Source organism: Mauremys reevesii, unplaced genomic scaffold (genome assembly GCF_016161935.1).
Source record: "Mauremys reevesii isolate NIE-2019 unplaced genomic scaffold, ASM1616193v1 Contig20, whole genome shotgun sequence".
Classification (NCBI taxonomy): Eukaryota; Metazoa; Chordata; order Testudines; family Geoemydidae; genus Mauremys; species Mauremys reevesii.
Genome location: NW_024100827.1, coordinates 565,356 through 585,342, shown reverse-complemented (window position 1 = coordinate 585,342; position 19,987 = coordinate 565,356). Strand labels below are relative to the sequence as shown.

Genomic DNA, 19,987 nt, shown 5'->3' with positions numbered 1-19,987 from the left:
CTAATTGCAGCGCTGGAAAGCCTCCACCAGCGCTGCAACTCGCCAGTGTAGCCATACCCTCAATGTACAACTGAAAGAGGCAGCTGCTGAATTTAAATGTTATACCCCTTTAAGGAAAGGCAGTGTCTGCACTGCGAAGGGGGGCAGAGGGGTATGATTGCAGCACATGGAGACGTACCCGAGCTGGCTTTGATCTAGGTAGCAGTGAAGCTGCAGTAGCCTGGACGTCTGTGCAGGGTGGCTGCCCGAGTAATTAGCCAGGGTTCTGGGTGGGCTTGTACAGCTGCCACAGCTTTACTGCTATTGGTATATGAGCTAACTGGCTCAAAGCTAGCTCGGGTGTGTCTATCACACGGCCCACTGCCGTACTGCCAACTTTGACTCTTTTTGGTGATTTTAAAAAACACCAAATCCTGTTTTTTAGTTTGTCTTTTGCCCTTTTAACTTAGTCATTGTGTGTATAATAATTTCAGGTTGAAAAAGTCAGACTTCAGTGTACACCTCTCCCTAGCCACTCATCCTCTCCTCACCCCAAGACAGGGAAATGCCCAGTCACCCACTTCCTGTCACTGTCTTGACTCTCTCCCCTCCTACTTTTGTTCCTCTGACAAAAGCATGACTGGCTGGTAAATAGTTTGAGCATCACTGCCCTAATTAGTGCAGCAGGATTCACACTCCCACACAGAACTTATATAATTGTTCAGGGTTGATGACTTACATATTGCAAAACTTTAAATTTATAAGCGATGTCACAGGAAAAACGATGAGGGATTGGTTTAGCCATTGGCAAGAAAAAACACTCCCCTGCTTCTCCTCCCCACCCCTCCCCCGCCTTCACTGTCTGAAACTGGGAGTGAGCCCAACTGCTCAGACTCCCTCCCCTGGCTCTAGCACCTCCCTCCCCATCCCGGCCCTTCCCCAGCCTCCTCCTGCTCTGGCCTCACCCTCTCTACCCATCTCCCTGACGTAAGAATGGCCACACTGGGTCAGATCAATGGTCCATCTAGCTCACCACACGGTCTTCTGAAAGTGGCCAATGCCAGATGCTTCAGAAGGAGTAAACAGAACAAGGCTCTTTATCTAGTGATCCATCTCCTGTCGTCCACTCCCAATTTCTGGCAGTCAGAGGTTTAGAGCATGGGGTTTGTCCCTGACCATCTTGGCTAACAGACATTGATTGACCAATCCTGCATGAATTTATCCAGTTTGTTTTTAGTTTGAACCCACAAATGTCTTCAGGATTCGGAATTTATAAACACACACACACTCACCTGTGCTCCCGTGAGGGGAATACATTTTGCGGCAGGGATATTTACTAGCAGCTTTGCCCTCAACAGCTCTTCATAAGATCTGGTTTCAGCATCTCTCCCATAGAGCGCTTGAAGCTTTTGGACAGCTTCACCTACATCATCTTTCTCCTCCCCGGGTATCTGCACAAGCTCCACCAGATTCTTCAGTTCCTCCTTCCATTCCTGCCAGTACAGAGCAGGGCAAACAGTTATCTTGGGCATTTGGGGGCCGGGGTGGGGGCTGGCCAAGGCTGCTACAGAATAATGCAGGAGTTGGGGCTGGATTTGACTAGGGTTGTACAGGCAGCAGTAGTGGATTTCAGCAGCTATGGGGGTGCCTAGAGCTCAGGCTGGGTGGGATTGGTGTAACAGCATTCCAGTCAAAGGGACTACAGAGCTATTTCAGTGCCAGGCAGGGGATGGGAGCTGGGAACTGGCTCAGTGCTGCAGGAGAAGCTGTGGGGAGCTACAGTGCAGACGCAGCACAAGTGGTTATCTGGCTTCTGCAGCAGACGAACGAGCTGTGGTTCCAGCAGCAGGATTCCCCTCTGGACAACTCCAAGCAAAGCAGGGAGGGAAGTGCTGTTGCTTAGACCTGTCTCCTCCTGAAAGGGTGACCAGATGTCCCGATTTTATAGGGACAGTTCTGATTTTTGGGTCTTTTTCTTATAGTAGGTAGTCCGATGATGATAATGACAAATCTGTGCAGACCATCTAGTGTTGGTCTCATAGTGTGCCCTCTGATGACTACACAGGCCAATTCTAGAGCCAATTCTAGAGTTGCACATTTGGCTGCAGATGGTGCATGGGAAGTTGGCGGTCAGTGGGTTGTGCGCTGCTGATGCTCTGTGACCTCGTTCGCGTGCCTCTTGTAGACGCTGGCAGCGATCTTCTTCAAAGGCGATGCAGGTATTGCTGACAGTTGCACTTATATAGGCTCCTATAACTCCATGCTTCCTGTCCAGATTTTTCACATTTGCTGTCTGGTTACCCTACCTCCTGACCTCCTAAGAGAACCAGCCCCAACCGTGTCCTCAGAGGACACTCATTGCTTCCTGGAGCCCTTGGCAATCATCAGGCAGAGCTGAGGTTTCATACAGGAAGCAGCCAGCAGGGGCCTTCTGGGCCAGGCAGCCAGCTGCCCTCTCCATAAGACAGAGTTACCCTGTGGAGGGGCTGTGGCTGGCTACACACCCTGCAGCAGGAGACTGTCCTAAAGAACACACCCGGGCCCTGTGCCAGGCTGAGGAATTAGACTTGCCTGTAGTGACAGAAGGTGAATTTTTGCCTCGTAGTTTTTGCTCCGGCTGCTGCTGACTTGCACAGTGCACGAGGTGCAGACTTGGTTCCCCGACACTGGCAGGAAGAACTGCTGATCGATGATGGCGTTGAACAGCGAGCTCTTCCCAGCCCCGGTGCTGCCAAAGAGCCCAATGTAAATGGGGTCCAGAGAAGCCTTTTCTTTCAAGGTGAGGAGGCGGTTCCTGAGAAGGAGGAGAGAGGGAGGGAGGGTTAGACAGATTCACGTATTTGGGAAGGGCCAGTAGCTCCCTTCCTCACAAATACAGCCCCACTGGAGGCAATGGAAAGACTCCCCTTCTCCCCAACCCCCAAAATGATTTAGATGAACACTGGATCAGGCTCTGCTATCGTTAAGGTTTGGCTGGATGGACAGACAAGTTTTCCTGCCATAAACCATGAACCAAGACCTAGAGCAGCTACAGCTGGCGAGGGGCTAGGAACCCTGGAATACGCCCCTAGAAGCAGGAGGTCTGTGTCATGGGGTGTATGTACCCCACGCTAGCCCAGCAACCAAAGGGTTAATACAGGTATTGCCAGCTAGTACCGCGTTTACCAGTCAGAAGGGGCCCCAGCCAGCCTAATCCCCCGACCATCTGAGCTGGCCAGGAAAGCTCCCCACCCCTGCTCTGCCCCAACCCCGCCCCCACTCCACCCCTTCCCCTGAGGACTGCAGCAGGGGTCAGGCACACCCTGCACTCACCGGGTGGCGGTAAGTGGAGCAACCCAGCTTCCGCTTGCTCTACTCCGTCAGCTCCCAGCCAGTTTTCCCTACCCCCCAAGTCCCAAGGCTGGGATCCGGGGGAGCAGAGCGGCGTGGGCTAGGGCCGGGTCACTCCACTTCCCGCTGCCCCGTGAGTGTGGGGTCGGGCCTGCCCTGCAATTACTGGGCGGCAGGAAGTGGAGTGACCCGGCTCCAACCTGCTCCGCTCCTCTGGCTCGTGCTGGGGGGAGGTTCTCCCATCCCCCAAGCCTAGGGAGGAGATGGAGTGGTGGGGAAAGTGCATGGGATGGGGAAGAGAAGGGGATGGGGGAAGCGGGGGCCGGGGGGAAGCTGGAGCCCAGCATGCAGCATCCCCTTGGCAGAATGGGTTACACTTGGATTGCACTTTCAGGCTTTTCTTTCCAACTATATGGGTATAAACTTTTTTTTTTTAATTATAATCTGAATCACAAGAATGTAGGTACTGGACTTTAAGAAAAACACTTAGTATTTAGTTCTGCAGAAAAGGACCTAGGGGTTACAGTGGATGAAAAGCTGGATATGAGTCGACAGTGTGCCCTTGTTGCCAAGAAGGCTAATGGCATTTTGGGCTGTATAAGTAGGGGCATTGTCCGCAGATCGGGGGACGTGATCGTTCCCTTCTATTTGACATTAGTGAGGCCTCATCTGGAGTACTGTGTCCAGTTTTGGGCCCCACACTACAAGAAGAATTTGAAAAATTGGAAAGAGTCCAACGGAGGGCAACAAAAATGATTAGGGGGCTGGAGCACATGACTTATGAGGACAGGCTGAGGGAACTGGGATTGTTTAGTCTGCAGAAGAGAAGAATGAAGGGGGATTTGATAGCTGCTTTCAACTACCTGACAGGGGGTTCCAAAGAGGATGGAGCTTGGCTGTTCTCAGTGGTACTAGGTGACAGGACAAGGAGCAATGGTCTCAAGTTGCAGTCCGAGAGGTTTAGGTTGGATATTAGGAAACATTTTTTTCAGTAGGAGGTTGGTGAAGCACTGGAATGGGTTCCCTAGGGATGTGGTGGAATCTCTTTCCTTAGAGGTTTTTAAGGTCAGGTTTGACAAAGCCCTGCCTGAGATGATTTAGTTGGGGACTGGTCCTGCTTTGAGCAGGGCGTTGGACTAGATACCTCCTGAGGTCCCTTCCAACCCTGATATTCTATGATTCTATGATTCTATTGAGAGATTCTCTATAAAATCCCACCAGTTGGCAACATACTGTAACAATTTTATGTGAGCAAATTCACCAAATTAAGTTGGTTCCTCAGGAGAAATTAAGTGTACTCAACTGTCTTCGGCATTTTGTGCTAAAAGATCACTGCAAGAAAAGCTGGTTTTAAGAGACAGATGAGAGGTGCTTTGTTCCTTACTAAACTTTATCTGATTGTGTTCTGCAGCATGAGCTTTCGTGGGTGAATACCCACTTCTTCAGATGTATTCACCCACGAAAGCTCATGCTGCAGAACGTCTGTTAGTCTATAAGGTGCCACAGGATTCTTTGTTGCTTTTACAGATCCAGACTAACACGGCTACCCCTCTGATACTTTATCTGATTGAAGATTATTCAGGACTAACCAATTACAGCTGGAAACAAGTTCCCCTGTTAAGCAGGCCCATTGAACCCTCACCCTGACAAGCCCCACCTCCCCAGCATCTGTACCACCCCGATGAGCCCTCCCAGACACCCTCCCTATTGAGCCCCAACTACCTGCACCTCCAGCCAAATGAACCCCACCTCCCCTGCACCTAGACCCCCACTGCTGAGCCCCAAACACCTTCACTTGGATCCCCTGCAGAGTCCCATTGCCCCTGCACCTGGAACCCTTCTGTGCATCCAGATCCCCCACTGAGCCACCCGCACCCAGATTGCCCCACAGAGAACTTTCTTACCCCCATCTGGATCCCCCCACACTAAGTCCCTCTGCACTTGGATCCCGCTGTTGGGCTGAGCCTGCTCACCCACACCTGGTGTGCCTGGCCCAGGGGGGCAGGGCCCCAGGGTGTTTCTGGGGCAGGCCTGGCCCTTGCACTGTGTCAGAATTGGGTGCAGCCTCACCGCCGAGTCCCTGTCCCAGGGTGGGATGGGGGGAAGCTGCAGGGTAATCTCCCACCTCCATGCGACCAGTGGCCTGTGCTCCCCACTGCCATGTTGGAGCCTCCACATTTATTTATTGACAAATCAAATTTGCAGAATTTTAAGATATTGTGCGCAGAATTTTAAATATTTTGGTGCACAATCTCCTCAGGAATATGGGGTGCTGTGCAGCTGTGGCGGTGGGTCTGTGAGCGGGGGGCACTGGTGAGTGGTGTGGTGTGGTGTGCAGCATGCTGTGCAGTTGTGGTGGAAGGTCAGTGTGGGAGGTCTCTGGGGGCTGGGTATAGAGATCTGTGCTGGAGGTCTCTGGGCAAGGGGGCGCTGGGGCATAATGGTGGGGCACCGGGCAGGGGGGCAATGTGGTATGGGCCCACCTTCAAGGCGAAGGGGCATGCTGGCAGCACAGGGCTGGGCAGGGCAGTGTGCGTCTGGCAGCTGCAGGTTCGTAAACAGTGCTCTCCTGCTGGGCTGTGCAGAGCGGGGCTGCTCCCGCCGCGCTGTGCCTCATTGCCCCAGCCCGCCCTTCATGCCGGAGACTGACCATCCCACCCCCCTGCACCTTGCCCCATGGGGGCCCACAAATTTGTTTGGCACCGGGCCCACAAAAAGTTAATCCGACCCTGCTGCTAGCCACTGCTGATTGGCCGGCTAAGAGCAGCTGGGAGGATAAAAGGGCTGGGAGGCAGAAGGCAGGTGGCTAACAGAGCAGTGAGCAGGCAGGAGACAGGAACTCCTGTCAGCAGACTACTAGAGAGCTGCTCAGGGAGAACACCCCAGCAAGGGGCGAACACGCCAACAGACCGAAGAGCCTGCAGGGGCCCGAGGGAAGGCAGGAAGGAGCTCAGGCTACTCTCAGAATCAGCAAACCCTGACTCTCCTTGTCTGGCTTGAGGGCTCTGAGCTGGAACCCAGTGGAGTGGGTGGGCCTGGGTTCCCCTACCAACCCCCTGACAGGCCTGAGAACAGAGAGGCTTTCCAGGTTCCTGGACACCAGGAGTGGCCTGAGAGCCCTGCTGAGCTGAGGGAGCCAAAGCCATGCCCTCCCCACGTTTGGCTGTGGGGACACCTGTGGAAGCAGGGAAAGAAAGAGAGGATTTAAGTGCAGCCGTTTAAGTGTCAGAGACAGAGCAACTGTTCTGTCAAGTCTTAGCCTAATATCGCGAGACCTATAGAAGCAGGGCTTCCGTCAGAAGCGAGTGGAAAACAGCAGAATAGTCAGTGTGACCCAGCCTTGAGGTAATGATGTTTGAGAAGAGAAAGTGAGAAAATACTGGAATAGATAGCAAATAGCCTAAATAAAATGCAGATGTTTTTAATTCATGCACGTCACAAAGAGGTATAAATGCTTGTGTGATTTTGCTTGTACTTTGGAGAAACTGAGGCAGAGATGCTCTGTCAGCTGTGTTCTTCCCTTGCAATTGCATGTCCTGAATAAAGCTGTCTCTGATTTTGTTGTTTCCAACCTGAGAGTGGAGTTTATGTCTTCCACACAACTTTGCACTGAGGTATCACCTCACAGCAGGGCCGGCTCTACATATTCGGCTGCCCCAAGCAGTCATGCGCGGAAGACGCCCCGGGAGCAGTGGACCTCCCGCTGGCTTGACTGGTGAGGGTCCGTTAGTCGCGCGGCTCGGCTGGACCTCCCGCAGCTGCGGACGGTTGGCTGGTCTGGCGGCTCCGGTTGAGCTGCCGCAGTCATGCCTGCGGGAGGTCCAGCCGAGCCGCGCGATCAGCGAACCGTCCGCAGTCATGCCTGTGGCAGGTCCGGTCGTCCCGGGGCTCCGGTGGACCTCCCGCAGGCATGACTGCGGCAGGTCCGCCGGCCCAATCTGCCGCCCCTGACGACAACTGCCACCCCACACGCGTGCTTGTCGCGCTGGGGTCTGGAGCCGGCCCTGCCTCACAGTCTGACTCAGGTCTGCGTAGTGCAGTACGGACGTGTCAACACGGTTGTGAGTCCTGGGTTCAGGCTTGGAGACACCGACTCTCTGGGCATGGGTCCCACAGACCCAGGTTTACAATGCAGTGTAGACATACCCCTAATGGCCTTATTCTCGCCATGTCATCCTGTTCAGGGGGCAGGGTTCACCCTGGCTGGAAAAGGCAGCGGGCCCAATCCCAAACTGGGAGCATCCCCAGAGAGCCACGTAAGCCCAGAGAAGCCTGCACAAAGGCCCTGAGCCGTCATACCAGCTCTTTGCTTCTCCTTGGTTCCTGAGCAGCAACATTCTATAGAACCTGCACTATTAGGGATGCCTCCCGGCCACAATTTCCTCGTGGAGCCCTGAGGGGAGACCCACGTGGGGAAGGTATCTGCAGTGGTGTTCTCTTTTCCAGCAGCTCTACAGGGCTCGGGAATGAACTGTCCCTGCAGCAGGGACAGCCCATAATTGTGGGGGGGTCTTATACTTTCCTCTGAAGCAGCTGGTGTTGCCTCTGTCAGAGACAAGACCCTGGTCTAGAGGGACCGTGGTCTGATCCAGTTTGTCAATTCCTATGGTTCTATCTAGACACAGGCCTGCACCAGAACCCTGCAGATGCAGGAGTTCAGAGCTAGATTTGCACATTGCGACATGGGTCTGTCCATGGAGCAGGTAAGCGGAGCCCTATGTGAGAGTAGGCTGTGGTGTCTCCATCATTAGGCTTTAAGGGAGAAATGGGGCTGCAGACTCACTTGAGATATTTAATCTCGTCCGATATAGTATCCTGGGACAGAGAGTTGGTCAGCTTCTTGTATGTAGTGTTCAGAACTTTTCGGATCCTGGATTCCATATTTTCATCTGGAAGGAGGAGACAATTACATGTTAAGGATACACTCAGCTCTCACCAGCTAAGCAGACTTGTGCCAGGTCAGTCAAGGAGGGGAGACCTCCAAGGAAAACCCAGGATGCTATAGGAAATGGCAACAGTGATTCAATAGATGGCTCTTCAGCCCTATCAGCCCCAATCCTCCAGCATGGTGCTAGGGGTGCTGTGCTACCAGACCAGTGGTTCTCAACCCACGGCCCACAGGCTGCTTGCAGCCCAGTCAGCCCACAGCTGCAACCCACGTGCCATCCTCAGGGCCGTACAGGTAGTATATATATTGTCTGCCTTGCCCCAGCTCAGAGAAGTCAATGGAAAACCATCAAAGACAAACTATAAACCTCCCAACCACTTGGAAGGGGAAAGGAACAATACAGCAATGAAGGAATGGCCCTGCCTGTGAATAAAGACAAAAGACTGCGTCAGTAGATCATAGGATGAGTGGGGGTGGCTCGTGGAAGACTTGGTCCTGGCTACTTGGGACAAGCAAGTGCTGCAAAAGACTGAACTTTGGGGTGAGACTCTACTCTATTAGCTAGGCAAGGTAACTATTAGTAAGTGTAGACCCTAGTTCATGTGTTATGATTTTGTTTTATATGAAAAAGACGGTTACTCACCTGTAGTAACTGTTGTTCTTCGAGATGTGTTGCTCCAATCCATTCCAGTTAGGTGTGCGCGCCGCGCGTGCACGGCTCTTCGGAAGATTTTTACCCTAGCAACTCCGGCGGGCCGGCTGGCGCCCCCTGGAGTGGCGCCGCCATGGCGCCTGTTATATACCCCAGCCGGCCCGTCCGCTCCTCAGTTCCTTCTTGCCGGCTACTCCGACAGTGGGGAAGGAGGGCGGGTCTGAAATGGATTGGAGCAACACATCTCGAAGAACAACAGTTACTACAGGTGAGTAACCGTCTTTTCTTCTTCGAGTGATTGCTCCAATGCATTCCAGTTAGGTGATTCCCAAGCCTTACCTAGGCGGTGGGGTCGGAGTGAGACGTGGCGGAGTGTAATACCGCAGAGCCGAAGGCTGCGTCGTCTCGAGACTGCTGCACCAACGCGTAGTGGGAGGTGAAGGTGTGGACCGAAGACCAGGTAGCCGCTCTACAGATGTCCTGGATGGGGACCTGGGCCAGGAAGGCCGCGGACGAGGCTTGTGCTCTCGTGGAGTGAGCGGTGAAGCGGCACGGGGGCACGCGAGCCAGCTCGTAGCATGTTTTGATGCATTGAGCAACCCAGGAGGAGATGCGCTGGGAGGAGATCGGCTCGCCTTTCATGCGATCGGCGACTGCTATGAAGAGCTGGGTGGAACGCCGAAAGGGCTTCGTCCGCTCGATATAAAAAGCGAGCGCCCTACGGACATCGAGGGTGTGGAGCTGCTGTTCCCGAGCCGAGGCATGGGGCTTCGGGAAGAAGACCGGGAGAAAGATGTCTTGATTGAGGTGGAAAGCAGAGACCACCTTTGGTAGGAAGGCCGGGTGTGGACGAAGCTGCACCTTGTCCGCGTGGAAGACAGTGTATGGCGGACCCACCGTCAGCGCCCGGAGCTCCGAGACTCGTCTTGCCGATGTTATGGCGACCAGGAAGGCCGTCTTCCAGGAGAGGTACAGCAGGGAACACGTGGCCATAGGCTCGAACGGTGGACCCATGAGTCTAGACAGGACGAGGTTTAAATCCCAGGTCGGGGCGGGACACCGCACCGGCGGGTACAAGCGGTCCAGGCCCTTCAGGAAGCGGGAGACCATCGGATTGGAAAAGATGGAGCGACCTTCCACAGATGGACGAAAAGCGGACACCGCTGCCAGGTGGACCCGCAAGGAGGAGACCGCCAGACCTTGCTCCTTAAGGTACCAGAGGTAGTCCAGTATGGTAGGGACCGGTACCACGAAAGGGTTGAGCCCTCGTTGGTCACACCAGAGTGCGAACCTCTTCCATTTCGCCAGATAGGTGGAGCGAGTGGAAGGCTTTCTGCTCTCCAGGAGAACTTGTTGCACGGCCGCCGAGCAGTCCCGCTCCGCGCGGGTCAACCACGCAGGAACCAGGCTGTAAGATGGAGGGACTGCAGGTTCGGGTGGCGGAGTCTGCCGAAGTCCTGGGTGATGAGGTCCGGCCACAACGGAAGGGGGATGGAATCCCGAACGGAGAGCTCGAGCAGCAGGGTGTACCAATGCTGTCTCGGCCAGGCCGGAGCCACGAGTATGACGGTGGCCCGATCCCTCCGAAGCCTCTGGAGCACTCTGTGTACGAGTGGGAACGGAGGAAAGGCGTACAGGAGGTGAGTCTTCCAGGAATACAGGAAGGCGTCCGACAGGGAGCCCGGCGAGTGACCCCGGAACGAGCAGAACTGGAGACACTTCCTGTTCGCCTTGGAGGCGAAGAGGTCGACCCGGGGAAATCCCCACCTCTGGAAGATTGTGTGAATAACGTCGGGACGGATGGACCACTCGTGGGAGAGGAACGACCTGCTGAGACGGTCGGCCAGCGTGTTCTGCACTCCCGGAAGAAAGGACGCTTCCAGGTGAATGGAGTGGGTCACGCAAAAGTCCCACAGGAGCATCGCTTCCTTGCAGAGAGGGGAGGAGCGGGCTCCGCCCTGTTTGTTCACGTAGAACATCGCCGTTGTGTTGTCCGTGAACACCGTCACACAGCGGCCTTGCAGGTGAACGCGGAAGGTGTGACAGGCGAAGCGGATCGCTCGCAGCTCGCGGACATTTATGTGGAGAGCGAGCTCCTGGGGCGACCAGAGGCCTTGAGTGTGAAGGTCTCCCAGGTGGGCCCCCCAACCGAGCGCCGAGGCGTCCGTGGTCAGTGTCGCGGATGGGCGAGGAAGGTGGAACGGGACTCCGGCGCAGACGATCTGCGGGTCGAGCCACCAACGGAAGGACTCGAGGGTCGGTCTGGTGACCGTGACCACCATGTCGATGTGGTCGCGATGCGGGCGGTACACCGACGGCAGCCACGACTGGAACGGACGGAGGTGGAGCCGCGCGTACGCGGTGACATATGTACACGATGCCATGTGACCCAGGAGGCGGAGGCATGACCGCACCGTCGTGGTCGGAAAGTTGACGAGGTCCCGGATGAGGGAGACCATTGTCAGGTGCCGAGACCGAGGCAGGCAGGCGCGGCCCACAGAGGAGTCGAGAACCGCGCCAATGAACTCCACCCGCTGTGCTGGAAGCAAGGTAGACTTCTCGGCATTGATAAGCAGCCCTAGGCGTTGAAAGAGGGACAGGATTTCCGCTACCTGGCGCTGCACCAGCCGTTGGGACTGTCCACGAATCAGCCAGTCGTCCAGATAGGGGTAGACATGCATCTGACGACGGCGGAGGGCCGCTGCTACCACTGCCATGCATTTTGTAAATACCCTCGGTGCAGTGGCGAGTCCGAAAGGCAACACGGCGAACTGGTAGTGGGCATTGTTGACGACAAACCGGAGGTAACGCCGATGAGGGGGATAAATCGCGACATGGAAGTAAGCGTCCTTCATGTCGAGGGCGGCAAACCAATCTCCCGGATCCAGAGAGGGAATGATGGTCCCCAAGGTGACCATGCGAAACTTGGGCTTGAGCAGGTATTTGTTCAGCTCTCAAAGGTCCAAGATAGGACGTAGCCCCCCTTTCGCCTTGGGGATGAGAAAATAACGGGAATAGAATCCCCTGCCCCGCCTGTCTGGAGGCACTGCCTCTATGGCACCCACGCTCAACAGAGTCTGGACCTCTTGTAAGAGGAATTGCTCGTGAGAGGGGTCCCTGAAGAGGGACAGGGAGGGTGGGCGGGAAGGAGGGGGCGAAATAAATTGCAGACGGTATCCCGACTGGACTGTCTGAAGCACCCAGTTGTCCGTTGTTATTCGGGACCACGCCGAAAGGAAATAGGAGAGGCGGTTGGAGAACAAACGGGGAGGATCCGAGGGGGAGAGTGATGGGCCGTCCTCGGGCGTCCCATCAAAAGGCCTGCTTGGACCCCTGAGGGCCCTTGGAGGAGGCCTGGGACTGGTTTCGACGGTTACCCGACGGACGTCGGTGATTTGGTCCGGGACGTCTGGGCGTATACGGTCGATAACGCTGCTGCAGGAAGGACCGAGGGGGCTGCTGCCGGAAAGACCTGCGTTGCGGAGCCGGCGTGTGCATGCCAAGGGTGCAGATGGCGATACGCCCATCTTTTAAGGTCTGTATACGCGAATCGGTCTTTTCGGAAAATAGCCCTTTCGTGTCGAACGGCAGGTCCTGCAGCGTATACTGCACCTCCTGTGGTAACGTAGAGGATTGCAGCCATGAGATGCGCCGCATCGTCACCCCTGCCGCTATTGTCCGCGCACCCGAGTCCGCCGCGTCGAGGGCAGCCGTAATGGACGAACGGGAGGACTTTTTCCCTTCCTCGAGCATTGCCGAGAACTCCTGGCGGGCGGTTGTCGGCAGGAGTTCGGTGTATTTTGCCAGGGATGCCATGATGTCGAAAACATACCTGGCTAGAAGGACCATTTGGTTGGCTATCCGCATCTGTAGGCCGCCAGCAGAGTAGACCTTACGGCCTAGCAGGTCCATCCGCCGAGCGTCCTTAGATTTGGGCGCCGGGGCCGGTTGCCCATTACGTTCGCGGCCGTTCACAGATTGCACGACAAGCGAGTCTGGGGTTGGGTGCGAGTATAAGTACTCATAGCCCGTGGGGGGGACTGAGTACTTACGTTCCACTCCTCGAGCCGTGGGAGGGATGGACGCGGGCGTTTGCCAGAGCGTGGTAGCGTTCTTCTGTATGGTCTTAACAAAAGGCAATGCCACGCGCACTGGAACGTCAGAGCCGACCACATTCGTGATGGGGTCTTCATCTTCTTGGACCTCTGCCACCGGAAGGTCCATGGCCGTCGCCACCCGGCGGAGTAGGTCCTGGTGGGCCTTAAGGTCTATGGGGGGCAGGTCTTTAGCAGAAGCCCCAGCCACCGCCTCGTCCGGGGACGATGACGAGGACATGGCCTGCCCGATGACCTCCATGGGAGGGGCTGTTAGATGCGCCTCGGCTGGGTCAGGCTGGACCGAGGACTGTCGGTCCTGCGGTATCGAGGGCTCGCGTAGGGGTGACGTCGGCGGGCGGCTGATCGTCGCTTCGGGGACTCTGCGCTCAGCGGCAAAGTCTCTTGGGGGAAACGGAATGACTTGCGCTTCATGGTGTCCCCAGGGAACCCAGAAGCCCCACTGTTGAGCACCTTGAGGGTGGTCGCGTGGGGTTGGTGGCAGTAAGCCGGTGCCGTCAGCGCCAGAGGCTACGGATGCCAGGCGAGACGGCCGGGGGGGGGCGGAGCCCGATACAGAGGGCTGTGGCACGTCACCAGACGGTATGGAGGCCCGATGTCCGTCCGTCCGGTACCGGGAGGGTGACCGCGACCATCGGTCCCCGCGGTGCCGGGAGCTCGACCGGTGCCGGGAGCTCGACCGGGAGCCGGACCTGCGGTGCCGGGAGCGGCTGGAGTCTCGGTGCCTTGAACGGTGCCGGGACGGGGACCTCCGGCGGTGCCGACGCGACGGCGATCGGGACCTGGACCGGTGCCGGGAGTGCGACCGGTACCGAGATGACGATCGGTACCGGGACTGCGACCGGCGGCGAGATGGCGATTGGTACCGCGACGGAGAGCGGTGCCGAGATCTTGAGCGGCTAGATGGTGAACGGCGTCGGGTCCTGGAGCATGATCGGGACCGGGAGCGTCGTCCGTGCCGGCGGTCCGGGGATGGCGGCCGGACCATCATCGCCGGTTTTCCTGCCGACGGAACAGCCCGCGCCGGCGGCGCCGGGGGCCGGAGGCTCGGTGCCTCTAAGAGCTGGATCAGCTCTCGCGCGGAGGAGTACGTCTCCGGCGTCGTCGGCAGCCGTGGCTCAACCACGGACGGTGCCGGGGAGCGTGGCGGTGCCGGACTCGACGGCCCTTGCGGCGCCGGAGTCAACGGCACGGTGTCTGCCTTGCGCACAGTCACCACTGGAGGCGCAGGCGGCACGACCACTTTAGCTGAGTCCTCCGCACGGGACTTAGCTATGGCTTTTGCGAGCTTGCGCTTTCTTGCTGGCGAAAGCGAGCGGTGCCGGGTCTTCGGCGCCGGAGGCTGGGCCTGCGGGACCGCGGTACCGGAGCGGGTTGATGCCGCTGGTGCGCTCTGCACCGAAGAGGTCCTCGGCACCGGCGCCGCTGGTGCCGAAGGTTGGAGCGACGCCTCCATAAGGATCTGCTTAAGCCTGTAGTCCCGTTCCTTGCGTGTTCGTGGCTTAAAAGCAGAACAGATAACGCACCTGTCGGCGCGATGTCCTTCTCCGAGGCAACGGAGGCAAGCGTCGTGTGGGTCGCCAATTGGCATAGGTCTTTGGCACACAGCGCAGGGCTTGAAGCCCGGTGCCCTGGGCATGAGCCCGCACCGGGGAAGGGAAGGGGGGGAAACCCCCCTTAACCGTATACTAAAACCTAGAACTAAAACAACTATAACAACTATAACTATACAACTAACTATATATATACGAAATAGAACAGTGAGAGCTAGGGCAGTGGAGGCCAACGAGCACTCCACAGTTCCGACTGGCCGTCACGGGCGGTAAGAAGGAACTGAGGAGCGGACGGGCCGGCTGGGGTATATAACAGGCGCCATGGCGGCGCCACTCCAGGGAGCGCCAGCCGGCCCGCCGGAGTTGCTAGGGTAAAAATCTTCCGAAGAGCCGTGCACGCGCGGCGCGCACACCTAACTGGAATGCATTGGAGCAATCACTCAAAGAAGAACCATTTGTTTCCATCACTCACACTTGTTTCCAGTTGAATCTCTAGTCTTTCTTAAACTAATTCCCTTTTATTTCACTATGATTAGGGCCCTACCAAATTCACAGCCATGAAAAATGCGTCACGGACCGTGAAATCTGGTCTCCCCCCGTGAAATCTGGTTTTCTGTGTGCTTTTACCCTGTACTATACAGATTTCACGGGGGGAGACCAGCGTTTCTCAAATTAGGGGTCCTGACCCAAAAAGGAGTTGCAGGGGGGGTCACCAGGTTATATTAGGGGGGTCACAGTATTGCCACCCTTACTTCTGTGCTGTCTTCAGAACTGAGTAGCCGGAGAGTGGCAGCTGTTGGCCGGGCACCCAGCTTTGAAGGCAGCGCCCTGCCAGGAACAGTGCAGAAGTAAGGGTGGTGTAATAAATAAAGTGTGTGTGGTGGGGGTAGCTCCCTTTGATGGACACCCAAACAGCCAGTTAGCTGTAAAATCCCTCCTGGTACCTGTTCTTTACTTGTTTTACCTGAAAAGGGTTAAAAAGTCCCCCAGATAAAGAAAAAAAGTGGGCACCTGACCAAAAGAGCCAATGAGAAGGTAGAACATTTTAAAATTAGGAAAGAAACTTCCCCTTTGTCTGTTCTCTCTGGGCTGAAGGGTCAGAGTAGCCATGCTATAAGCAGCTAAGCCAGGCATCATCAGATCATGCCTAGAACTACTTATCTGAACTCCAATGCGTAAGTAGATCAGAATGTTTAGCTAGATGGGATTAGGGTTATTTCTTTTATTTCGTATTGGCTTGTGGACTCCTTTGTGCTAACCCCAGATGCTTTTGTTTGTTTGTAACCTTTAAGCTGAACTCCCAAAAAAGCTAGTTTGCATGCTTGATTTTTGGAATTGCTCTTTTAAAAATCTAGCAAAAGCCTAAGTTTCAGATGTATTTTCTTCCTTTTTGTTTTTAATAAAATTTACCTTTTTTAAGAACAGGACTGGATTTCTGGTGTCCTAACAGGTTTGTGTCTATGCTGACTGATTAGCTGGTGACAACAGCTAATTTCCTTTGTTTTCTTTCTCAGCTCTTTCCCGGAGGGGGGAGGGGTGAAAGAGTTTGAGGGTACCCCACAGGGAGGAATTCCTAAGTGCTCCTTCCTGGGTTCAAAGGGTTTGGGGTTTTTTTGTATTTGGGTGGTGGCAGCATTTACCAAGCCAAGGTCAGAGAAAAGCTGTAACCTTGGGAGTTTAATACAAGCCTGGAGTGGCCAGTATTATTTTTTAAAATCCTTGTGGGCCCCCACCTTCTGCACTCAGAATGACAGAGTTGGGATTCAGCCTTGACAGTGGTAATGCCTCAGAATGATGAGGTAGATGAGGCTTTCTTTGGACAACTAACTGGAGTTTCCAGATCACAGGCCCTGGTTCTAATGGGGGACTTCAATCATCCTGACATCTGCTGGGAGAGCAATACAGCAGTGCACAGACAATCCAGGAAGTTTTTGGAGAGTGCTGGGGACAACTTCCTGGTGCAAGTGCTGGAGGAACCAACTAGAGGCAGTGCTCCTCTTGACCTGCTGCTTATAAACAGGGAAGAATTGGTAGGGGAAGTAGACATGGGTGGCAACCTGGGCAGCAGTGACCATGAGATGGTTGAGTTCAGGATCCTGACAAAGGGAAGAAAGGAGAGTAGCAAAATATGGACCCTGGATTTCAGAAAAGCAGACTTTGACTCCCTTAGGGAACTGATGAGCAGGATCCCCTGGGAGGCTAATATGGGAGGGAAAGGAGCCCAGGAGAGCTGGCTGTATTTTAAAGACGCCTTATTGATGGCTCAGGAACAAACCATCCCGATGTGCAGAAAGAATAGCAAATATGGCAGGCGACCAGCTTGGCTTAACAGTGAAATCTTCGGTGAGCTTAAACTCAAAAAGGAAGCTTACAAGAAGTCGAAATTTGGACAGATGACTGGGGAGGAGTATAAAAATATTGCTTGAGCATCTAGGGGTGTAATCAGGAAAGCCAAGGTACAGCTAGCAAGGGATATGAAGGGTAACAAGAAGGGTTTCTACAGGTATGTTAGCAACAAGAAGGTGGTCAGGGAAAGTGTGGAACCCCTACTGAATGGGGGAGGCAACCTAGTGACAGATGATGTGGAAAAAGCAGAAGTACTCAATGCTTTTTTTGCCTCGGTCTTCACAGACAAAGTCAGCTCCCAGACTGATGCACTGGGCAACACAGTATGGGGAGGAGATGAGAAGCCCCCAGTGATGAAAGAACAGGTTAAGGACTATTTAGAAAAGCTGGACATGCAGAAGTCCATGGGTCCAGATCGAATGCATCCAAGGACGCTGAGGGAGTTGGCTGATGTGATTGCAGAGCCATTGGCCATTATCTTTGAAAATTTGTGGGGATCAGGAGAGGTGCTGGACGATTGGAAAAAGGCAAATATATAGCCCATCTTTTAAAAAGGGAAGAAAGAACCTGGGGAACTCAGACCGGTCAGCCTCACTTCAGTCCCCAGCAAAATCGTGTAGCAGGTCCTCAAGGAATCTATTTTGAAGCACTTGGAGAGGAGGGTGATCAAGAACAGTCAACACGGATTCACCAAGGGCAAGTCATGCCTGACCAATCTGATTGCCTTCTATGATGAGATAACTGGCTCTGTGGATATGGGGAAAGAGGTGGATGTGATATATCATGACTTTAGCAAAGCTTTTGATACCGTCTCCCACAGTATTTTTGCCAGCAAGTTAAAGAAGTATGGATTGGATGAATGGACTATAAGGTGGATAGAAAGCTGGCTAGATTATCGGACTCAATGGGTAGTGATCAACGGCTCGATGTCTAGTTGGCAGCTGGTATCAAGCGGAGTGCCCCAGGGGTCTGTCCTGGAGCTGGTTTTGTTCAACATCTTTATCAATGATCTGGAGGATGGCATGGACTGCACCCTCAGCAAGTTCACGGATGACACTAAACTGGGGGGAGAGGTAGATATGCTGGAGGGTAGGGATAGGGTCCAGAGTGACCTAGACAAATTGGAGGATTGGGCCAAAAGAAATCTAATGAGGTTCAACAAGGACAAGTGCAGAGTCCTGCACTTAGGACAGAATAATCCCATGCACCGCTACAGGCTGGGGACCAACTGGCTAAGCAGCAATTCTGCAGAAAAGAACCTGGGCATTACAGTGGTTGAGAAGCTGGATATGAGTCAGCAATGTGCCCTTGTTGCCAAGAAGGCCAACGGCATATTGTGCTGTATTAGTAGGAGCATTGCCAGCAGACTGAGGGAAGTGATTATTCCCCTCTATTCAGGACTGGTGAGGCCACATCTGGAGTATTGTGTCCATTTTTGGTCCCCCCACTACAGAAAGGGATGTGGACAAATTGGAGAGAGTCCAGTAGAGGGCAACGAAAATAATTAGAGGGTTGGGGCACATGACTTACAAGGAGAGGCTGAGGGAACTGGGGTTATTTAGTCTGTAAGAAGAGAAGAGAAGAGTGAGGGAAGATTTGATAGCAGCCTTCAACTACCTGAAGGGGGGGGGGGGTCCAAAGAGGATGGAGCTCGGCTGTTCTCAGTGGTAGCAGATGACAGAACAAGGAGCAATGGTCTCAAGTTGCAATGGGGGAGGTTTAGGTTGGATATTAGGAAACACTATTTCACTAGGAGGGTGGTGAAGCACTGGAATGGGTTACCTAGGGAGGTGGTGGAATCTCTTTCCTTAGAGGTTTTTAAGGTCAGGCTTGACAAAGCCCTGGCTGGGATGATTTAGTGGGATTGGTCCTGCTTCGAGCAGGGGATTGGACTAGATACCTGCTGAGGTCTCTTCCAGCCCTAATCTTCTATGATTCTAATTACAACACCATGAAATTTCAGACTTAAATAGCTGAACTCATGACATTTATGATTTGAAAATCCTATGACTGTGAAATTGACCAAAATGGTCCGTTAATTTGGAAGGGCCCTAACTATGATTGAACTCAAGAGCTGTGCATGGTACAGGAGCGGTGGGCTAAGGTAAAACTGGGATACATTGTTCCTTTGGGAACAGAGGATCTGGGATTTCTGTGGGTATCCAGTGACCAGTGGGACACTTCGAAGGCACACAGGAGCTGGCATGTGACTATTGTCAGCCTGCAGGGCAAAGGCAGGGCTGGTGTATCCCAGAGGAGAGTGCCTGAGTGGCTGACAGGCTGGTCGTATTATAGTGCTAACACCCAGCTGGCACAAGACTCCCTCACGCTGGAAGCAGGTGGCAACAAACTGACTCACAGCCCTGTGTGCCCTGAGAAGCATCACAACTTCCATGGGGTGCTGCGGCCCTGATCCTCCCCTGCTGCAGGTGCCACAGAGCAGCCACATGGACATGGGCTGGCGCAGCCTTGCACCCTATCCCTGGGGCGGGAAAGCGGCTTCTGTACCCTCAACCACAGCCAGGGCTGGGTCCAATTTTGCCCTCTCCCCAAAGCCCTGTGTATTTCAGGCACATCCCGGGCACAGCTCCCCAGTATCAGCAGGGACTGGGGGCAATTTTTCATACTTACAGGTTTTCAGCAACTCTTGCTCTTTCGGTCCGAATGCTCGATACTTGTCCAAACTCCTCTTTTTCTTGTCAGGTGTTTCATTTATATCTTCCCCCTCAGCACCTTTTGAGATTAAAAGGGCCCTTCTTGTTAGTGTGATTGCGCTAGAGATGGACACCAGCTACACGGCTCACTAATAAAGGACCTGAGGTTCAGTACAGATGGCATGCGGAGACACTGACCCATTTACTGGTATAAACCCAGCACTGTTATTTGCATTACAGTACTACTAGAGGCCGAGACTGCGCTAGGTGCTGTACACACACTAAGACCTGGCTGCGGTTATTCATGCCTTTGTCACCTCTTGGCTGGGCTACAGAAATGCAATAAACCTGGGCCTGAAATCTTCAGCATTTAGGAAACTCCAACTAGTACTAAACACAGCAGTGTGTTGCCTCAACTACGCACACTACCATGAGCTCATAACTCCTGTTCTCCACTCCCTAAATTAGCT

At 54.3% G+C, this 19,987-nt stretch overlaps 1 protein-coding gene across 1 annotated transcript in view; it reads right to left on the bottom strand.

Moving 5' to 3' along the window:
- LOC120393490 (nuclear GTPase SLIP-GC-like) overlaps positions 1 to 19,987 on the bottom strand; it is a 97,639-nt gene that overhangs the window by 51,272 nt on the left and 26,380 nt on the right. The window contains exons 3-6 of the mRNA XM_039518080.1: positions 19,495 to 19,596; positions 8,093 to 8,198; positions 2,551 to 2,773; positions 1,272 to 1,472 (exon numbers count right to left, since the gene is read on the bottom strand). Coding sequence (XP_039374014.1) covers positions 1,272 to 1,472; positions 2,551 to 2,773; positions 8,093 to 8,198; positions 19,495 to 19,596 — 632 coding nt within the window. The remainder of the gene's footprint in view (positions 1 to 1,271; positions 1,473 to 2,550; positions 2,774 to 8,092; positions 8,199 to 19,494; positions 19,597 to 19,987) is intronic.